The following is an 18,260-nucleotide window of genomic DNA, read 5'->3' as shown; positions in this document are numbered from 1 at the left end:
CTTATATATATGTAAACCTTTGTTTATACTCTGGGGCAGACCGAGAGACTGAAGCTAGACTTCATATCGAGACTGACTGGTATGTTTATTTTTATTTTTTATGCATATAAGCTTTAACAGGCATTCTATGTTATACTCTGTTTTAATTTTGGATTTCTGTAATTTTTATTATTAAATAAATAATTACTATTTTGAATTCTCAGTCCTTTCTTATAATTGTGCTCACGATTTCATCTATTGAATGTGAGACCTATCCACATGTATAAAATTGAAATTTGGTAACTTATCACTTAGGGTGGAGAATAACCTCTTTTTAAGACATTACATGGGAGGAAAGGTGTGAACCTATCACAGGCTTCATGACCCTACATAAAGGATACTGTAGTTACTTAAGGTTTTGAATAAAATTTACTATAAATTGCTTTGGGCTACTGGATAGATGGACACTTTCAAAGAGTGTTAAGGGACATCCAAGGATCTGCCATCATTTTGTTTGTCAAACCAAGTTTAAAAATGATCATCGAGATCCAAAACGGAACTCATGGGCCATACAGGAAACCGTCACACCAGGGAGGGTGATTATTCCCCTTCCCAAACCTGCTGCCTAGTAATCACTAATCTACCCTTACATACAGTAGATTTTGGTTCTAAAAAACCCAAAGAAATCAATGATTACCTAAAAATTGAAAGACATACGCTTAGGCAATATGATTTGCACCTGGATTGAGCAATAGCTTAAAGATAGAACTCAAAGAGTTTTTGTTAACAGAAAGTTCTCCAAATGGACAAAAGTGGTAATGTGGAATACCTCAGGGTTCTGTTTTTGACCCACTGTTATTTAACATCTTTATTAATGATCTTGCAGTGGTTATTGAAAGCCATGTATTAGTATTTGTAGATGACACAACGTTAGGTAAGCTAATAGAGTCTGAAATAGAAGGTACATACCTGGAAGGAGAATTGGTCAAATTGGAGGACTCGGCAACGAAATTGGCAGTGATATTTACGGTTGACTAATGCAAACATATGCACTTTGAGAAAATAAAGAAATCTGCAAAGTATACCTTAAAAGTAGTTGTGTTCAGGATGGAGCTTGCAAAAAGTGCAGAGGAGTACTATAAAATGAATGGGAAGAATGGAAATCCTTAGTTATAGAGAAAGGCTAGAGGACCTGAATTTGCTTCCACTAAAAAAAAAACACATACTCATGCATATCGCTTTAACCTTGGGCTTTTGCCTTTTTGTAGATGAGCAGCAAGTTTGAACTTGATGGACTTGTGTCATTTCAACTTAAATTAGCATTTTATTATGTTACCCTGTATTTACTGGAGTGAAGTTCGCAAAGCACAGCCCATGTACCCATGTACCCCTTCTTTTATAACAAACATTACAGTTTAGTAGGAAAACACCGGGTTTGTTCAAAATGTTCCTGAGCAAATGCAAATTGTCAGAAATCTTTTGGTGGAGATCTGTTATATTTCCCACGTACTTACTGCTAAGTTCAATTTAGCATTGCTTATTTCTGAAAGTTTACCAATGCAAGTCAGAATGTGTGTTTTATTACATGTTCCATTGAGAGATTAACTGGAAATCCTGAGTTTTTGCTCTCCTATAATCAAATACAATTCAATTTCATATTACTTTCACATGATTCATCTTCAGTTTCTAAATTGGACTTTTCCATATGAGATCACATTGCATGAACATCTCATAATGTGCATTATCCATTCAGAAACCTTTCATTTAGTCAGAAGGTACATGGGGTTCTCATTTTCATCCTTACCCTTAACTATCCCCTGATTATGCGTTGCATGCCAGCTTTTGTTTTTGTCTGTTCTCTATTATTTTATTCTTTTGTTGTCACCTTGACCTCTCATTTTATTCCTATTCCATCCATACATTCAATTTTCTCTATCAACTTTAACATACTTTTGTCTAATCCTTACTTTTCTTTCCTTGATATCTGAAGTCTCTCTTGTTGCCTCCCCCACCCTGGCTATTGTCTTAAATGGAGGCTAATACAGACATAGTCATGGGATTCAGGGCATGAGCCCATACTGGCTTCATGAGGAATATAACAAACATTACCATATACACAAAACACTATATAACATGATATCTATACATGTTATTCACTCCATTGTACCTTTTTTCTCATTACCTCAAATAGCTGTTATTTCCTGAAATTAGCGCTTTCCCAAAACAGATTGGGTCCTATAGCCTTATTAACCGTGCCTAACCATGCCTCAACTTGTTGTCTCATTAACTGATTAAATGCCTAACTCTTTTTCTTTATTGTTTTGTTTGTGAAAGTTATGTATTAAAATGTGCCTTTATCTTTAACACTACTAACATATAAGTTTATTATTGAACTGTACATTGTATATTTAAATTAACATTTAAATAAAAAGTTATTGAAGCCAGGTGGAAATTGGCCCAGCCAGTCTCTCAGTCATCAGGTGATAATTACCTATAAAAAAGGAAGTTTGTGATTCTAAATAGTTTACCCTATGAAAATGTTAGCCAACAAAAAGGTATCACCAACAGTCCAGTGACAATTTTAGGAAATTAGGCAAATACACATTATTCCACATACAAGCCATAACATATGTATACACTGTGTGTATATGTACACTGATTCATGCAGGACACTAATAACCATACACATATACAGGCTATGTATCCACATACAGTACATATGCATACACACCCTGGCAATGACACTGTGGGTGCCACTGGGAGATGCCACACAGTTACATTGCACCAATACCCTCTTCATGGAACCCACACCAGCCCAAATACTTGTTGGGTTCTCATTGTTCAGTGATCTGCATAAATACTGTTTACATCAAATGTATAATTGCATAATCATGAGTGATTCAGCGTTACAATGCCACCAGTAATGCTGCTATCCTTCAAAACACAACAATTCAGATAAACAAGTTGGTCCTAAATGTCCGCTAGATCAAGGGTTCTCACATGTCAACTCATGGAGTAGCAGTAGTTCCTCAGTATAACATCATATAGGGTCTGTACCACCAGGGCTGACATTAGAAATGTGGTGGCAAGTATTAAGCCATGGCTCTAGGTAACACCTACCTCTCAACAGTGTGCCTATCTAAAAAGCTATCTGGCCATGCAGCAATCAGACCACGATTTAAGATACACTTAAAATTAAAGAGGATAGTGGAACTTTTTCATTCTTTTCTTCCAGGATAACATATGGGATAATTAAATTGATAGAGGACATTACGAAGAATAATTATAGTATTACAATCATTAAGTATACAATTGGAAATAGAGACCACATTGTGCCACATCGAATGACTCATCTATTGCAAAGTTTATCTTTAAAATGCTTCTTTTCAGCTTTTTTTAAAAAAAACTTTCCAGTTTTTTTTTTCTTTAACTGGGAAAGAAAAGTCATCCTGCCATTTTAATAGGATGCATTCTGCCACTGCCATTATTTGTATTTCATTGCTCAGGATTAATTTGTGACGGCATGTTCAGTATTAAACACTATTGTACAGTGCAGTGTTTGTACAATTGTTGCATCGTGAGAGTGTTGGCATGACACAGGCATCTTGATTTGACGTTTGAAGAACCCTTTGCTAGATGGTATTTAGCACGGTGTCTCGGTATGCTTTGTAAATGTCCATTCATGTTTCCTTTACACACCTGTAACACTTTATTTATTATCCAGCGTTGCAATTGTACATACAGTGTGTTTAGACACCAGTTGTGTTGCAGCTTCACTATTTTGGTGGCAATGACACATCCCACCCATGTCCCTTGTAGAACCAACTGTGTTTGCACACCTGGGTATTAGCAAACTATGACATAGTTTCCATTCCAAATGAAAATCCTTTACCAGTGATTTGCTATTTACCAACTTCTTCCGGTATTCATTGTGACCCATGGGAAAGCTTTGCCACAAACTAAGGTCTTCCTTGCAAGCTCCCCTTACAGCTTTGGCAGCATTGAAAAGTACATCCATTAAACATTGTTCTGTCCTTAAGGACAGGCTGACAGGCGTGTAAACCAGAAGGATGTGGTCATACAGAAAATCACCAAAAATTAAAGCTGGTAGATCCTTTTTGATTTTGTCATTGAAGCTTATTCTCATAGAGGAGAACCTTCTTTAGACATTAATGATTTAATTAGTCACTGCTGTGCAGCTGAACATGTTTCTGTAATGTGTGCAGGAGAGGATCAGTTTCAACTCTTTGGGATCTATATACTAAAGGTATTTTCAATTACACATTACAAAGATCTAGCACCGGGGACATTCTGTTGCAGGAAGAGCTTGGCTCAGTCAAGTTTAAACATATTTTAAACAGTGAGATTGCTTGAAAGCTCATTCCTTGCTGGAGAATCTTGCCAGTGTTGTTCCTTCATAATTAAATAGTGAATTGAAACTGCTGCAAACACTGCTGTCATCTCTTCATTTAGTAAACAAATCCCCTTGTCTTTACTATGGCTTGTGAAGATCCATTCTGAGTGAGATGCTGCCGACTTCCTCATCACGATTATGCCAGCTCAGCACTTCTTGCTTGAGAAACTTGCCAGTGTTGGGCTCTTCTCAATGTGAAAGTGAGGGAATTGAAGCCATACAACTCTTTAATATTTAATTTGTGAATAAACCTCAGTATGTAATATATTGTTTTGTCCAACACACATTTAGAAAAAAAGCCATACAAATTCCATGAAAAGTTCTAGGAAGGTTCAAGCCATGGTTTAAATGATATGCAACGTCCTTGTCATTTTAGACATCCCAGTGGCTGTACATGATATTGCAAGTGAAACCAAAACAAACAAAACAGACAAAAATCTCTTTAGCAATTCTGTATATAAGAACAGCCCAGAAGGCAATTGTTATCTTGCAAGACCTTCCTTGACTGCAACCTTGATCAAGCAATTCCTGAAAGGGACTTACGAAACTATTGAATTATTACCATACTTTTTTTTTTTTTTTAGAAAAATGAAACATTTGAAATTTTAAAAGCAAATAGTTTTGTTCTTGTTTATCTATTATTTAACATCTACGCATAAACGTTATCATATAACACATTTACATCAATAGTGATTTTCAGCAAGCAAATGCCATTCTGATATAGAATGGTACAGTTAGCATTTTGATATGGTTGGTTACTGATACTTCATGGGTGTCATACTCTGTATAATGGTTTGAGATGCATAGGGTTGTTGGGAAACATAAGTATGTCCTAAACATAAAAACAATCAGACATTGAGGGCCCTGTAGAACACCCTTGATCTATAAGAAGCCCTATTGCAATAGAAAAAAGCATACAGAAACACCAACTGTGTTTTAGAAGTTGGAAGGTGTAAGACGCACATGTCTAGAAGAGTTGCCAGGTGTTTGTCTGTGAAACGAGGAGAAATGCAGACTGGTCTATTACTTTCCCATCACCCACCTAGTATCTTTTTTTTTCTTGTTCCAAATTGATTTCAGTTTCACTCATTTTAGGAACCTCTGAATCATACATACTAGTGTAATCTACTACATACTCCACAATCTACTACATACTCCATAAAGCATACAGTATCTGTGACAACACATGCTGATCACTTTTCCCTTCTCCTGTCATAGGCATATCTCCCAAGTGTAGAATATATAGTCCCAAATGCCTGTTTTTCATACACTGATTTAAGACGTATATGTGCTGTTTATATGTCTCTCCATGACAACGAAAATGTCATTAATGTTCATTGTAGATGTTTTTCAGAATGGTCTATGCACATTCACATACTTTGAGTTTACTAACTTGTTTATTTATTGAGTTACACAACAAGCTACCAGAAAGTAACCTCAACATTTCCAGTCCCACACCCAGTTTGCAATTCCAGTCAACACAACCTAAAGTAAAGGTCTTCCTCTAAGTATATGAAATGCCGAGACGCATACCAAAAGAGATTTAGTTAAGGAATGTGAGCGAAAAAGCAATCAGATGTAAAATGATAAAGCCCCGGGTACCAGCCCATTTTAGTTCATTCATGTTTTATTATTTTTTTTCTTGAAAACCGACAGTTTATGAAACTGACACCTTTAAGGACTGCAAAAATATCCCGCGCCAAAGCTACAAAATCGGTGTCAGCTTCAATGTCTTGAATAAAATGAATCACATTGGGCCATCTTGGCGTACGTGGTCACCTTCGCACAAAGTTATGGAAACATTAATACTGAAGAGAGCGCATATGGCGTTTTAATAGCAACAGCAGTTCCATTTTGATGTATACTGTGCTGTCTTTACAAGTATTGTTACTCATCATAGAAAGATACACAATATGATTTACAAGAATTACGCATGTTTCATGCTGATACTGTAAGATGGAAAGCACTCAACAATTTCATATAAACTGAATGTCTTGAATGATATTGTCTATAAGTCATAAACCCTACCCCCTTTCATTCCCTCTCTGTCCCCCCCACCCCCCTTAACTTGTTTGAAACTTTTGGATGAAGAATGTGGGAGGTTTGTAGTCCTTTCTGCACCCACTAGAAGACACTCCCCCTGCCCAATTTGGGTGAAGCACTACCTTTTTTTCCCTTTTCCTTCCAGGGAACATATCTTTACTCCCTTCTTTTCTGACCAGTCTCCACTAAACAAAAGAAGGTCTGGACATTTTACCACTCTCCTGAACCTAAAGGTATGCATCTCGTCTTATAACCCACACTCTATCTTCCAGGATAACAAATACATTTTCAATAAAACACCTTTAAACTATTTTTTCTTGTTTTTATTTTTTTTATTATTTTTTTTAATTATTTTTTTTTAAAGGATTTTTGCGATCAAATTGCAAACTATTGGAATGTGCATGGGTTTTCCTTAAAATATGCACCACATTTGTTTTTATATATATATATATATTATATATATAGTAACAGTTTGAGAGAGAGGTAGAGTTAGAAATGTTTTGTTGTACGTTTCCAGATGTCAGTTACTTGCAGACATACATGAATGGGACGCGATGATCAGCCTGGAGTCTTCCCCAAAGTTTTTTTTTTAGGCATTTAAGAATCTGAGTGGGAAAGAATCTGCATCTCTGTGTTTGTATTTAATATTCTATTGTAAAGTTCGAATTCATTGTTTAACGGTGCTGCGGATGATTTGCCAAAGAGCGGGTCGGTTGGAAACGGGCACCAGGGACACAGCGCAAGGGCAGAATGCTTTATTGGAGGGAGAGGGGTGGAGGGTCCCGCGTTTAACCCGTTCACTGCCGCTCACCTGGCACGTATGGGGTTAATCATAATGCATTCCATTAAGAGAATGACTTACTTTCTTTGTGAGTGAAAGTCGGATTCTCACTCTCCGCCTCTTCAAATCTGTTGGAATATTTCTTTGTAACCGGCATATGTGTGTAATTGCACGGGGGGGGGGGAGAGAGAGTGGGAGGGGGGCTAAGGCTTTAAATTACATTGCTGCATTGCCTTATACTTTTTTTTTCTGCCTGCTAACTTGAATTTCATTGAAACTCAGGGTTGGATGTTTTTTTTTTGGGGGGGGGGTATTTTTTGTTGTTGCAGGATGTAAAGTGTTTGTGTGTTTAAAAGTTGGAGATGTTGCATCCCACTATTGTCCTAGCTGGGGACCTATAGGTGTGCAGAACTGCGTGTGATTCGAAATTCTAGAACGTATCACATTGCTATCCATCCCAGATGTGGCATTTGCCCCTTTAACCCTTTCGGATCCTAGGGGTCTTATTGTATTGCATTTTATTGTGGCTCTCAGTGGAGTTAAATAACACACAGCAGTTGAGGTTTAGTAGACTCGCTATAAGTTTTATGTATGTAGAGGATAATAGTTTTGTTGCTTTTTTATTATTTTAAACAAGGTTAGTTCTTCTTATTGGATTTAGAAAAGTAATGTACCGGTATTTAAAAGTGTGGCTGGTTACTTTGCCTCTCAGAGGTAGAAAGGCACCACCATTCCATGCACATCTACCCCTTTTGTAATTTTTGCAGGGCAAACAGGAGTAAATCTATTGTAAAAGTTTTGTGTTTGTGGTTTTGTTTTAAAAACAATTGTTTATTCTTGCATGTGACACGTTCAAAAAGCATGGCTAAGTAAAGCGAGGTGGCCCCTTAAACCAAGGTTTTTGTAACATAGTAAAATGCATCATGAAGGGCAAAACTAATTTCAATATAATCCAGCAGGATACATTGAACCAATTAACCTTTATCGCTATATCTGGTTCTTATGGCACCATAACCACAAGGCTTGTTTTAATTTTGTGATACTGCCACAGGTCTCTGCTCAAAAATAGTTTTCAAAACTCTCAAGTTGCTTTTTTATTGGTGTGGGGGGTTGCAAACTAGAACTACAGTCTTAGTGGTTAGAACAAATTTGGAAGCGAATACTCTCTAATTTCTAATATGATACTGGTTCAATAAAAGGTTTTATAACCCACATTTACCAGGGTATTTAAAAGTTATGGCAGGCTATTTAAATACATATAGCTTTCTGTTATAAGAATCACTTATTTCAGAACACAGCCCCACCTATGATGTGGCGATTTCAATGAACCAGGATTTACTATTATTCTTAGGGAAAAGCAAGGGCAAATTAAAATGTGGTTACTAATGATTATGAAAATGCTCATGTTGGTTTCATACTTATATAGTATAATCTAAATGAAAATATGGGGAGGGAGAATGGAGCATTTGTTCATTTTGTAATGTTTAAAAAGGAAATCTGTTCCTGTTAAAGTTTTGTGGATTACTTCCAACTGGAGCCATAAGCCATTGAAATTTTTATCTAGTTGTTCTCCCGAGTGCCAACATTTTCTTATACACAAAGAAAAAGCTTGCTAAAAACTTACAGATGAATATGAAGTGTTTTGAACTTCAATGTTTAACGTTTACAAACCAATTTATTTATACATCTTTATACATATTTTGATGCTTTGTATATTTTAGTATGGGGATACACAGTGTGAGAGGACTTGCAATATAAAATGTTCCAACACAAAAAAATGTCACACACAAAATCTATATTACATGCCCGCGTTAGAAACTGAGTTGTGATGCTAAAAGACCATTACTTAAAATACCCACGTTTATAAAACCCAAATGGGTCAAGAGTGACAATTTGTACATGAATTGGATGGGTTAGTGATAACATGGGTCATGTCTGTGTTGTGTAGTTATTCTGCTCACCAAACATATTCCACAGCAGTCTGATGATGCCATGGCCTCTTCACTAACTGCTTTAAAGATGTCATGAAAAGGCCTTCTTTAAACCAGAATTCTAGAGATTGGGGTTGGAGGAAGGAGAAGGCTATGGCTTCCCAGTCTATGGTGTCATCGCTTAGTCAGGCAGAGATTGGTGCTGGGCTACAATAGATTGTATTTCAACTAACCTGTGGCAGGAAAATCCTAGTTAATTCTCTTTAATTATTAATTGTATCTACCATTATATGTTTTGAAGTGTGTTCAAATAAAGTTTGCGACAATCAAGCGACAATGATGACAATACAAATTAGAGGATACAAATCAGTAAAAAGTGGAAAGGAATCAGCTTACATTGTTGCGAAATCAGGTTACACAAGCAGGGTTCCCATGTTGTCTAAAATGAGTTTGAGAACTCATGAAACTAAGCCTTGTAGAGGCTTCACGCACAATATTGCCAATATTGTCCACAAGGGGGGAATACTAAATGTGACTGCATACTGTAGTGTAGATGGTGGTAATGGAAATTGGGGATTTCTCTCTGAACATTCTATGGCGATAGAACTAGATGGGAATTGTTTTGTGCACTTACGGTAAATGTTCTTGTTTGAACTCAGAAGTATCATAATAACAGGAAAGGACACCATAATTGTGTGTTATATTGCATGTGTGGTCTGATTGACCTGCTGCTGACACGATTAATAATTTACTGGCTATACTATATGAAAACTGACATCATTTTAAATGTTTGTAATCAGCATTATTAAATGTGTGCCTCACTTTGCTTGATTCCAGTTCTATGTAAAAATGTTATAGTTTAATATTTTGCAGATTTTGTAGAATTGCTTTTAGATAGAACAGAGATCTGTCCAGTTAGCAACAACGTGTTTTATTATATATAAATAAATATGATCTTGTCTCACAACCATATGGAACATAATTTAATGTCAGCTAAAAGCCATTCAAAGCCACTTAGTTTGCCCATTTTCATGCTGTAAAAACCTTAAACCTTATTCGATCCTTGGTCTTCATCAAACATTTGCTCACAATTAGATCTTTGGTCTTATCCCAAACTTTATAAACATCTATCACTTCTGCTGGGAGGCTGATCTACCACCCTCCCAGTGACCTAAGACTATCTTAGATTAGGCTTACGTTATTATCTAAGCATCTGATACTCTAGCTTTACACTTTGCCCGTGTAGGCATGTAGTTGCATTTTTACTTCTACTACTATTTAGGTAAGCTTTTTGCCTAAATAGGATAATAAGCAATGCTTCTCTATGAGAGTAAAAAGTTTGGGTGTATGGGTTATACTATAGTATAAGTAACTATAATTATAAAAACTATAATGAATTTTCATTGTTTTTTTACCCTTTGAAGGAGAGCGACGGGACAGGGGATCTCAATGCTCAGGACATTTTCCTGTCTCCCATCACCTAGGCAGAAGTGAAAGGTAAAGTGGGAGAGTGGTCACACTCAATAGTGTGATTCTTGAGCCCCTACCATCATGGGGGTTATATGGCTGGCCAAGTTTATGCTGGGATGTACAGCACTGTGGTATGTGGAGCAAGCCCGGGCCCAACTCGAACATGGAGATCTACAAGTCGACCGGTTTGAAGAGAAAACCAGAGTAAGAAGGAGAGGACAAGACACACTCAGAGGGTATGTTGCATCTAGGTTTGATATTTATTAATGACATTTTTCTGATCTTTGAAAAACTGTATATTGTAGGAGCTACAGGGTCTAGCACTATCGAACCTCACAAGTATTGTGTTATTAAATATAAAGGCACAGGTGGAGGAAACTATGGATATTATGTTGCATCTACATGAAGATGTGGCAGGATATTTCTAGAAACTTATGGTGTTTATTAGTAGAGATACTAGCTTACAACAGAGGAAGGTAATTTTATTTGTTGGCAGGAGATAGCACATGCAAGAGTTTTTACTTAGGCAAGGTACATGAATGGGTTGCCTCATTGCTTCTGGTCATTAAAATAAGGAATTGAAAGAAGCTCTCAAATGTAGAATTATTTTACCTCCTCGAAATGAAGGTCATTGCGACATTCCTTATAAGAGCTGAGGTAGCGATAATCGTTATCTCGCGTTGTTGAACCTAAATTCAAGAAATCACCAACAACCAGTCGGCTGGTGAATAAGTTGGGAATTTTAGTTTATCTTATCAACAGCTGGAGAGCTACCTGTTGGTGGTCATTGGTTTAAATCTCTTAGTGTCAATTTACCCCATAAATCCATATGAAATAAGATTGCTTTTCCTACCTCAAAAGAAAATGTGCCTCTACTCTACATAAAGAATTTTTATGTACACCTGTTTTGAAAAAAAACTCTGCCACTCTAATAAAATCATACCAGTCCACCATGGTTTTCCAGCGAGAGTGCCAAAAAGACGTCTAATGCTGGGAAGAATGGTTCCTTCCCAGGGAGGCTGTTAAACACCAGTAATGTAAGCAGTCATCACACCTGGAAAGAGTTATACAAGAATGAGGAATTTAGGAGAAATTAGGGTGTAACAGAGTGGGTAATATGCTAGTGTTTTCACTGCCACTAGCATATTGAATAATGAGGATGGTATCTAGTCGTTCTGTAGACATCAAACAGAACCTGTATAATATGTCTGGTTGCAGCCATTTGTTATTTGTTAACAACCATTTTTTTTGTCACACCAAGAAGCAAACGTGTAAACAATATTGTATTAGAAATGTTCACTCACTAAAATACATCCTGACAAAGTCTGACTCCACTTACTTATGAGGACACTCAATTGACAGAGGAACTGCTGATATCAGTGGTGATCTCATAATTCCTACTGAATAAATCCAATATCTCTGCTCATCTGTCCAACTCCAGATGATTACAACCAGCTCAAAATCTGATTATTTGTCACCGATGTCCTTCTTTATTAAAAATAGCAGCATTAATCTGTGAGAGCTGGAAAAAGTATCGTATTCATACAAAGAAGGTTTACTTTTTAATTAAAAAGTCTTTGGCGATCTGATGGCAGGAAAGCTCTGTGAATTATGGGATGTAATTCTATACTTTCTGTGAGGTAATAATCAAGTCACTTATTCTTCACATGTGTTGTTTTAACCACCAGATGTAAGAGAGTGTGACAGGGGGCTGGGCAAGAATCCATCTTACAAGCCCTAAGACTGTTAGCATGCATGGCTAATTGAGGTTTCTCCTGAGGCTATTGGATCCAAGCAGATGCTCCTGTCCTCTGATCATGAGAAAAAAAAAACCTTAAATGCTTTTAAATTCCTTCTCCTTTAGTAAGGTGATGATCTAAGGGAAGTCAGCAACTTACAAAGCAACTACTTTATATATATGTCAGGCATGCTCGTGTGGCTGTGTTACTGTATGCTTCGTTTTTGGTCAAATTGTGTGGTCAAATTTGCACTCAAACCCCCCAGATTTTCTCCCCTTGTGTCAGAGCTAAGGACCAAGTAAGATAAGGCACCAGAAAGACAACCCTGCTATATATATATATATATATAGTAACCATGTTTAGGAGTTACTTCTATAGATTATATATTGTTTTTATATATAAATAGAAAGAGAGATTGCGGGTGAGAGAGACTCAAAATATGTTATGGTGTGGACAAAAAGTTAGGAACTAAGGAAGCATTGCCAAACACTAACATCCACCAGGCAAACCTAAAGATATAGAAAGAGAGAGAGAAAGAGAGAGAGAGATATGCTATAACACATGTAGGTATAGCTAAATCAGCAGAAACATATACATGGTTGACATTTAGGAACTAGTGTAGATTACATGAGTAGGATGGAGACAGGGATCCTCCTCCCATGTTCCATAAACAATAAAGGGAGTCTGCTATATGTCACCACGTACTCTTTTATTTGACACCAATGGCTTAGTAAAGCCCATACTTGCCAACTAACAAAGTTTCCAGATTATGGAATCCGGGATTCGATATATTGCTTTAACCCAGGCCAGAAATAATGATATCTTATTGATTGTTAGCAGAAATGATATGCTATATTTAGGACCTGGTACTTGACCAGAAACTAATATCTAAATATTGAAGTAGCATACAAATACTAAAACATATTTTATATGTAAATTTTGTTTTATTTTTTGGGGACATATGCACGTTTAGCAAGGGCCACTGCTCATGGAGACATTAACAGTGATTAAGTCATAAGAGAACGGAGCAATACTTTATGGATCTAGTCCACGAACGCTATCATGTCAGCAGGGTCAGGTAACCTGTTACTTGGCCCCACTGAGATTCCATCTCCCAAACTGAGCCGGCCAAAGTTGGACCAGCCCTGTTTGAAGAATTTGGACAGCCTCCCAGTGACCTATACATAATTTCTTATATTACTCACTCTCCTTATATTGCTCAATGCGTGTAGTGACCAGCTTCTTAGATAGGTAAAATACAATCTAATATTTATAGCTCTGCAGTGTCAGCTGATGTGATGGGGTTTTTACATAGGGGTTTTTAAGGATTCAATTGCATGCATTAACACATTCCACAAAAATCAACTAACTATTTGAAATTGAAAGGTACTTGCTGTCATCAATCTTCCTCATGAAAAGCTTTATCTGGTTGCATTATGAGGTCAATACGTTAAAAAGAACGATTAGTTGTACTTGCTCCCTCTAGACAAAAACAGCTGAATGAATTTTACTGGCCTATAATTATTGAGATCAAGGTGTTAGAATAGTGTTGCTTTAGGTAATGTTTTCTGAAAATGGTTATATTAGCTTGTATGTGAAATCTGTGTTTACTTATTTATATCCTTGGTAAAGATATGAATTATTTATAGTGTTTAATAAACCTGGCTAATTTATCATTCTGGGTTTTTTAATTGGAAATCATTAATCATTAGTCAATTCTTTCTTCATACACACAAAAAAATCATTAATGAAGATATTCTACAAAAGTAAGTTGTTGAATGCACATATGTTTAAAAGTCTGCAAAACAGAAAACAAAGAATGTGATAATGTAATTATTTTGGTGTATAGTATGCATTAAAAATAGCATATTCAACAACATCAATGTATTAACACAAGACAATTGGTTATATGTATTAATAATGTCAGAAACAAAGAGACTTCTACATAGTGGCTTTTTGTACATTTTGGTAGCCAATTTGTGGATACACTGTTTAATATATTACTTCTGAGTTGTTATGAATCCTCTCTGTGTGAATGAAGATGGATTTTGTGGATGTTCGCCTTGCAATCCTAAACCCTACTTCTTTTCAGGAAGTCTCTAACTTTATATCTGTGAAGGGAAATGGTGAAAATTGGAACAATAGTGCTAAAATGGAGTATTCCCTCCAGGCGGTTGACTGTTGAAATACTTTCTCTAAAACTACAAGCCACTCAGTCTAACCTTACAGGAAACGGCAGTGGCGATGGGGTCAAAAGGACTGGGGGCGAAAGTAAGTGAGAGAGTGATAATGCCTTGAAGGACCAAAAACAAGAAGTCCTTCCAGGGTTTATAACTTGAAATGCCATGGGAACAAATAATAGTTTGTACTTAAAAAGCAGACGCCTGAACCCATTCAGAAGTGTATTCCAAACTTTTGATTTTGTGTTGTGTTTGTGCTTAGATATAAATTCAATAGAGTTTGTAGGAAAACTACACAAAATAAAAGTGGAACAACACAAGCAAAAAAACTAGGATTTGCTTTAGAGCAAATGGCACCCTGGTTGAACATTAGCTTATACAAGACACTATACAAGTAAGGTAACATTCACTGCACCAATCTGGGTTTATTTGTGGGTATTCCAAGAGATTATGCCAGACACCAATTCTAGACATATGCGCATCATCAGGTGATGCAGGAAAGGGACACCGAAGAGTCTTCATTAAACCTTCATTAATCTCTACTCCTGCAACTTTCACAAAAGAAAATTCCTCTGATGCCCAACCGATTAATGTGACTAAACATAAAGTCCTTTTTACACAAGAACAACACAATCTGTGTGGTATCATAAATCTATTATTTAAATATACAAACAATGCTATCATCAGAGCTGTGCACTGGATCTGCCACTTTCTACGTATTACAGCAACAACTTCCAAGTGAACCAGTCAGGTTTTCTTTGCCGCTGTAGAATGTCTAGCCTCGCGGTATTTACTTTGTAAAGGACCCAGCTCTGTTCTTGTTATAATCTGCACATTCCGTAAATTATCAGCAATATTCTATTTTACTTGGGTCTCGAGATCAAAGCATTTCAATGAATAGCCAAAGAGTTGGAGAAACCTTACTAAATTTATGTGTTTATGTTGTCTTTCTACATCTTACCAAGAAGCCTATTCTGTTCTAATTCTTTTCCGTGATGTGGTTAATACTTTTTTTGGTCTTCTTTCAATGGTCCTGAGGTAGATTTCAGTTTGTCTAACATTTCTTATTTTAAGCCCAGGCACATTTAGGAAAGAAAAGTACATGATAAACCCAAACAAGATAAACTCCTGTACATTTTAAACCATTAAATCACATGGTTAGACACCCATGATGGTCAGGCTGACAAGGGGGCAGGAGGGAAATTGCACCTATGAATTGGAGGTACAATCGGATTGGCCTGTAAATCCTCAAAAGTATTACATCAGTATTACACCATATAAAATATCAGAAAAATTAAAGGCATTGTACATTTGTATAGAAATGTTTTGTAATACTTAGTATTAACAATGCACCAAATAATCTCTGTATTAGTTGTGAGTCAGCGTGGGCTATTTCATTTCTGTTTAGTAATTGAGGAATGAGCAGAGTTAGGGTGTGAAGCAAGGCATAATTCATAGACCTCTGAATTAAATATATATATATATATATATATATATGTATATATATATATATATATATATATATATATATCTTTTTCTTACATTAAGCAAGCCTGAAGGTTTTCACCGCCATATTGGGAGTGAACAAAGAGAAGAAGCAGGAGTTTTTTTTTATATAGTGTCTCCTAGCATAGGAGAATTCTTTACCTCATTTAAATACTTCAAGATTTGATGTCTGGCTAAACACACTACAGGACTGTTAAATTGTGAAGTATTTCTGCAAAATATTTTGCTAATCAGCTCCCCAAAGCCTCTGAGGCCTTTGAAGTCAATGAACAAGTCTGGGCAAGCTTTAACATCCATGCCCAGAAGCTATGGGAGAAGAGGGCCAGACACAGCTGTTTCACTCAGACCTATAATTTCCACTGGGACGATTGCGTGTGCTGATATTCATACATGCCTGGAAAGTCCTTAGTCACGTAACCGTTGCCAATTACTAGAAATAATGTGTACTAACTAATGACACAAAGGCGAAGAAGATGTGGAACAGTAACCACATCCAGGTTCAAATCATTTTTAGCGTAAGGATGGGCTTAGATGCTATAAATAAAATTATATATATATATATATATATATATATATATATATAATAGAAGGCTATTTGGAGCAATATAGCAAATATAAATTCCTGTCATGAATATATAAAACATTATTGAAAAAGTGCAGTTTTCTCACTTGACCACTATATATATACACACACATGAATATACAAAGGGATATGTGCTTACTACCTCAGAGAAAAAAATTATACGTACATAATAAATACACATGTGGTGCTAAACGTCACCCATAAGGACTGACTGTCCCTCACCAGTGCATATACATTCCCACCCATATATGTCCTCAATTAGTGGGGCCTTGCTTGGTCTGCTTGTCTATGCTACGATCATTGCAGGCTGCACAATGCAACTTATGATAGATTTCCAAGACCCATCATACTCAGAATATGATGCCCGGTATGAAAGACGGATTTGGGGATTCTAGGACTGTCCCTGACAGTTCTGGATGCATGGTCACCCTAGCAACGCTACTTGGTATAATTCCATGTGGCTATCTAGTCCCCACATAATTTAAAAGGCAATGGTAGGAATCTTTTTTCTAGTAAAGTCAAAGTTATTTTATTTTTTTATACAGTCAGTTATACAGTTAGGTCGATATGTTAAGTGTGATGTAAAATCGGCTTTTCTTTCTTATTCTAGACTATTAATGGACCACAGAACATTCCCTATTTTATTATTTGCTGTGTAACTGTATATATCTACCAAATTTGCCTTTTATTATAGCAATATAATAAAGATTTGTATATAAGGGCATTGAGGGCATTTGTTTATAGTGTATTTCAGAAACAAATGATCATGTATTGAGAAATATTCTTTATACTTATAATATTTACTAATTCAGATACAAAACCAGGAATCCACAAACATAATCAAGGGCAGAACTTATGTTCCTGCATAGCAGGATGTTTATAATAAAAACATGTGAGCTTCAGAAGAGTTAGAGGTAGTTTATCTTGAGTGTGGGCCTTATGGATATTGGCGCACAGATGTGAAGCTGTGTCTGTGATCGTATCGGTCTTACAAAAGAGATGTGGGTAAAAGATCAACACCAAGTGAGCCTTTGAAGATGAGGTCCGTGCCCTCCTCTATGTTTGCAGAACTCTCTGCACAATGACATCAAAGCAAGAAACAAGCAGCTACCAAGTGGCGGTGTAGAAAACTTAGCATAATGGTATTTCCTTCGCCCATGAAAATGATGTTGCCTGAACCAGCAACAATCATCAACTTAACAGTACTGAAAATCTACTGTAAAATTACAATTGGTGGTGGGATGAAAGGGCTCACACATTTGCTGGTAAAGATTCTAGGATCCCCCCTTGCTTTACCCTGGAGGTGGCACATATAACTTTGAATTCATAGATACCATAGTTAAGTACTTGGATCTCATACATATTTATCTAACCCATACATCTTGTCATACTGAGCCCATAAATCGTAGCACATGGCTGGCAAGGCAGACATCTTTTTGTCTTACTGTGAAGAACCACAACAGGTGTCTCTAAAGCCTTTGAGCATTATACTGAGATTCCTCAAAATTACTTAAAAGCTGGAGTTGATAGTATATTCCCTAGGGATTCATTTATGCGTTTGGCATGCATCATGAAAAAGAAAAAAAAATGACATGCGCGACATGAATTATAATAAATCACTGTTGGTGCTTCTT

General features: G+C 36.5%; 1 protein-coding gene across 1 annotated transcript in view; it reads left to right on the top strand.

Moving 5' to 3' along the window:
• Nucleotides 1-6,624: 6,624 nt before the first annotated feature.
• The window catches only part of LOC128490651 (fibrillin-2-like), an 82,906-nt gene continuing 71,270 nt past the window's right edge, over nt 6,625-18,260 (top strand). Inside the window, exons 1-2 of the mRNA XM_053462637.1 lie at nt 6,625-6,669; nt 10,573-10,854. Coding sequence (XP_053318612.1) covers nt 10,700-10,854 — 155 coding nt within the window. The 5' untranslated portion in view covers nt 6,625-6,669; nt 10,573-10,699. The remainder of the gene's footprint in view (nt 6,670-10,572; nt 10,855-18,260) is intronic.

This window comes from Spea bombifrons, chromosome 1, assembly GCF_027358695.1.
Source record: "Spea bombifrons isolate aSpeBom1 chromosome 1, aSpeBom1.2.pri, whole genome shotgun sequence".
Lineage (NCBI taxonomy): Eukaryota > Metazoa > Chordata > Amphibia > Anura > Pelobatidae > Spea > Spea bombifrons.
This window is presented reverse-complemented; position numbering and strand designations above follow the sequence as displayed.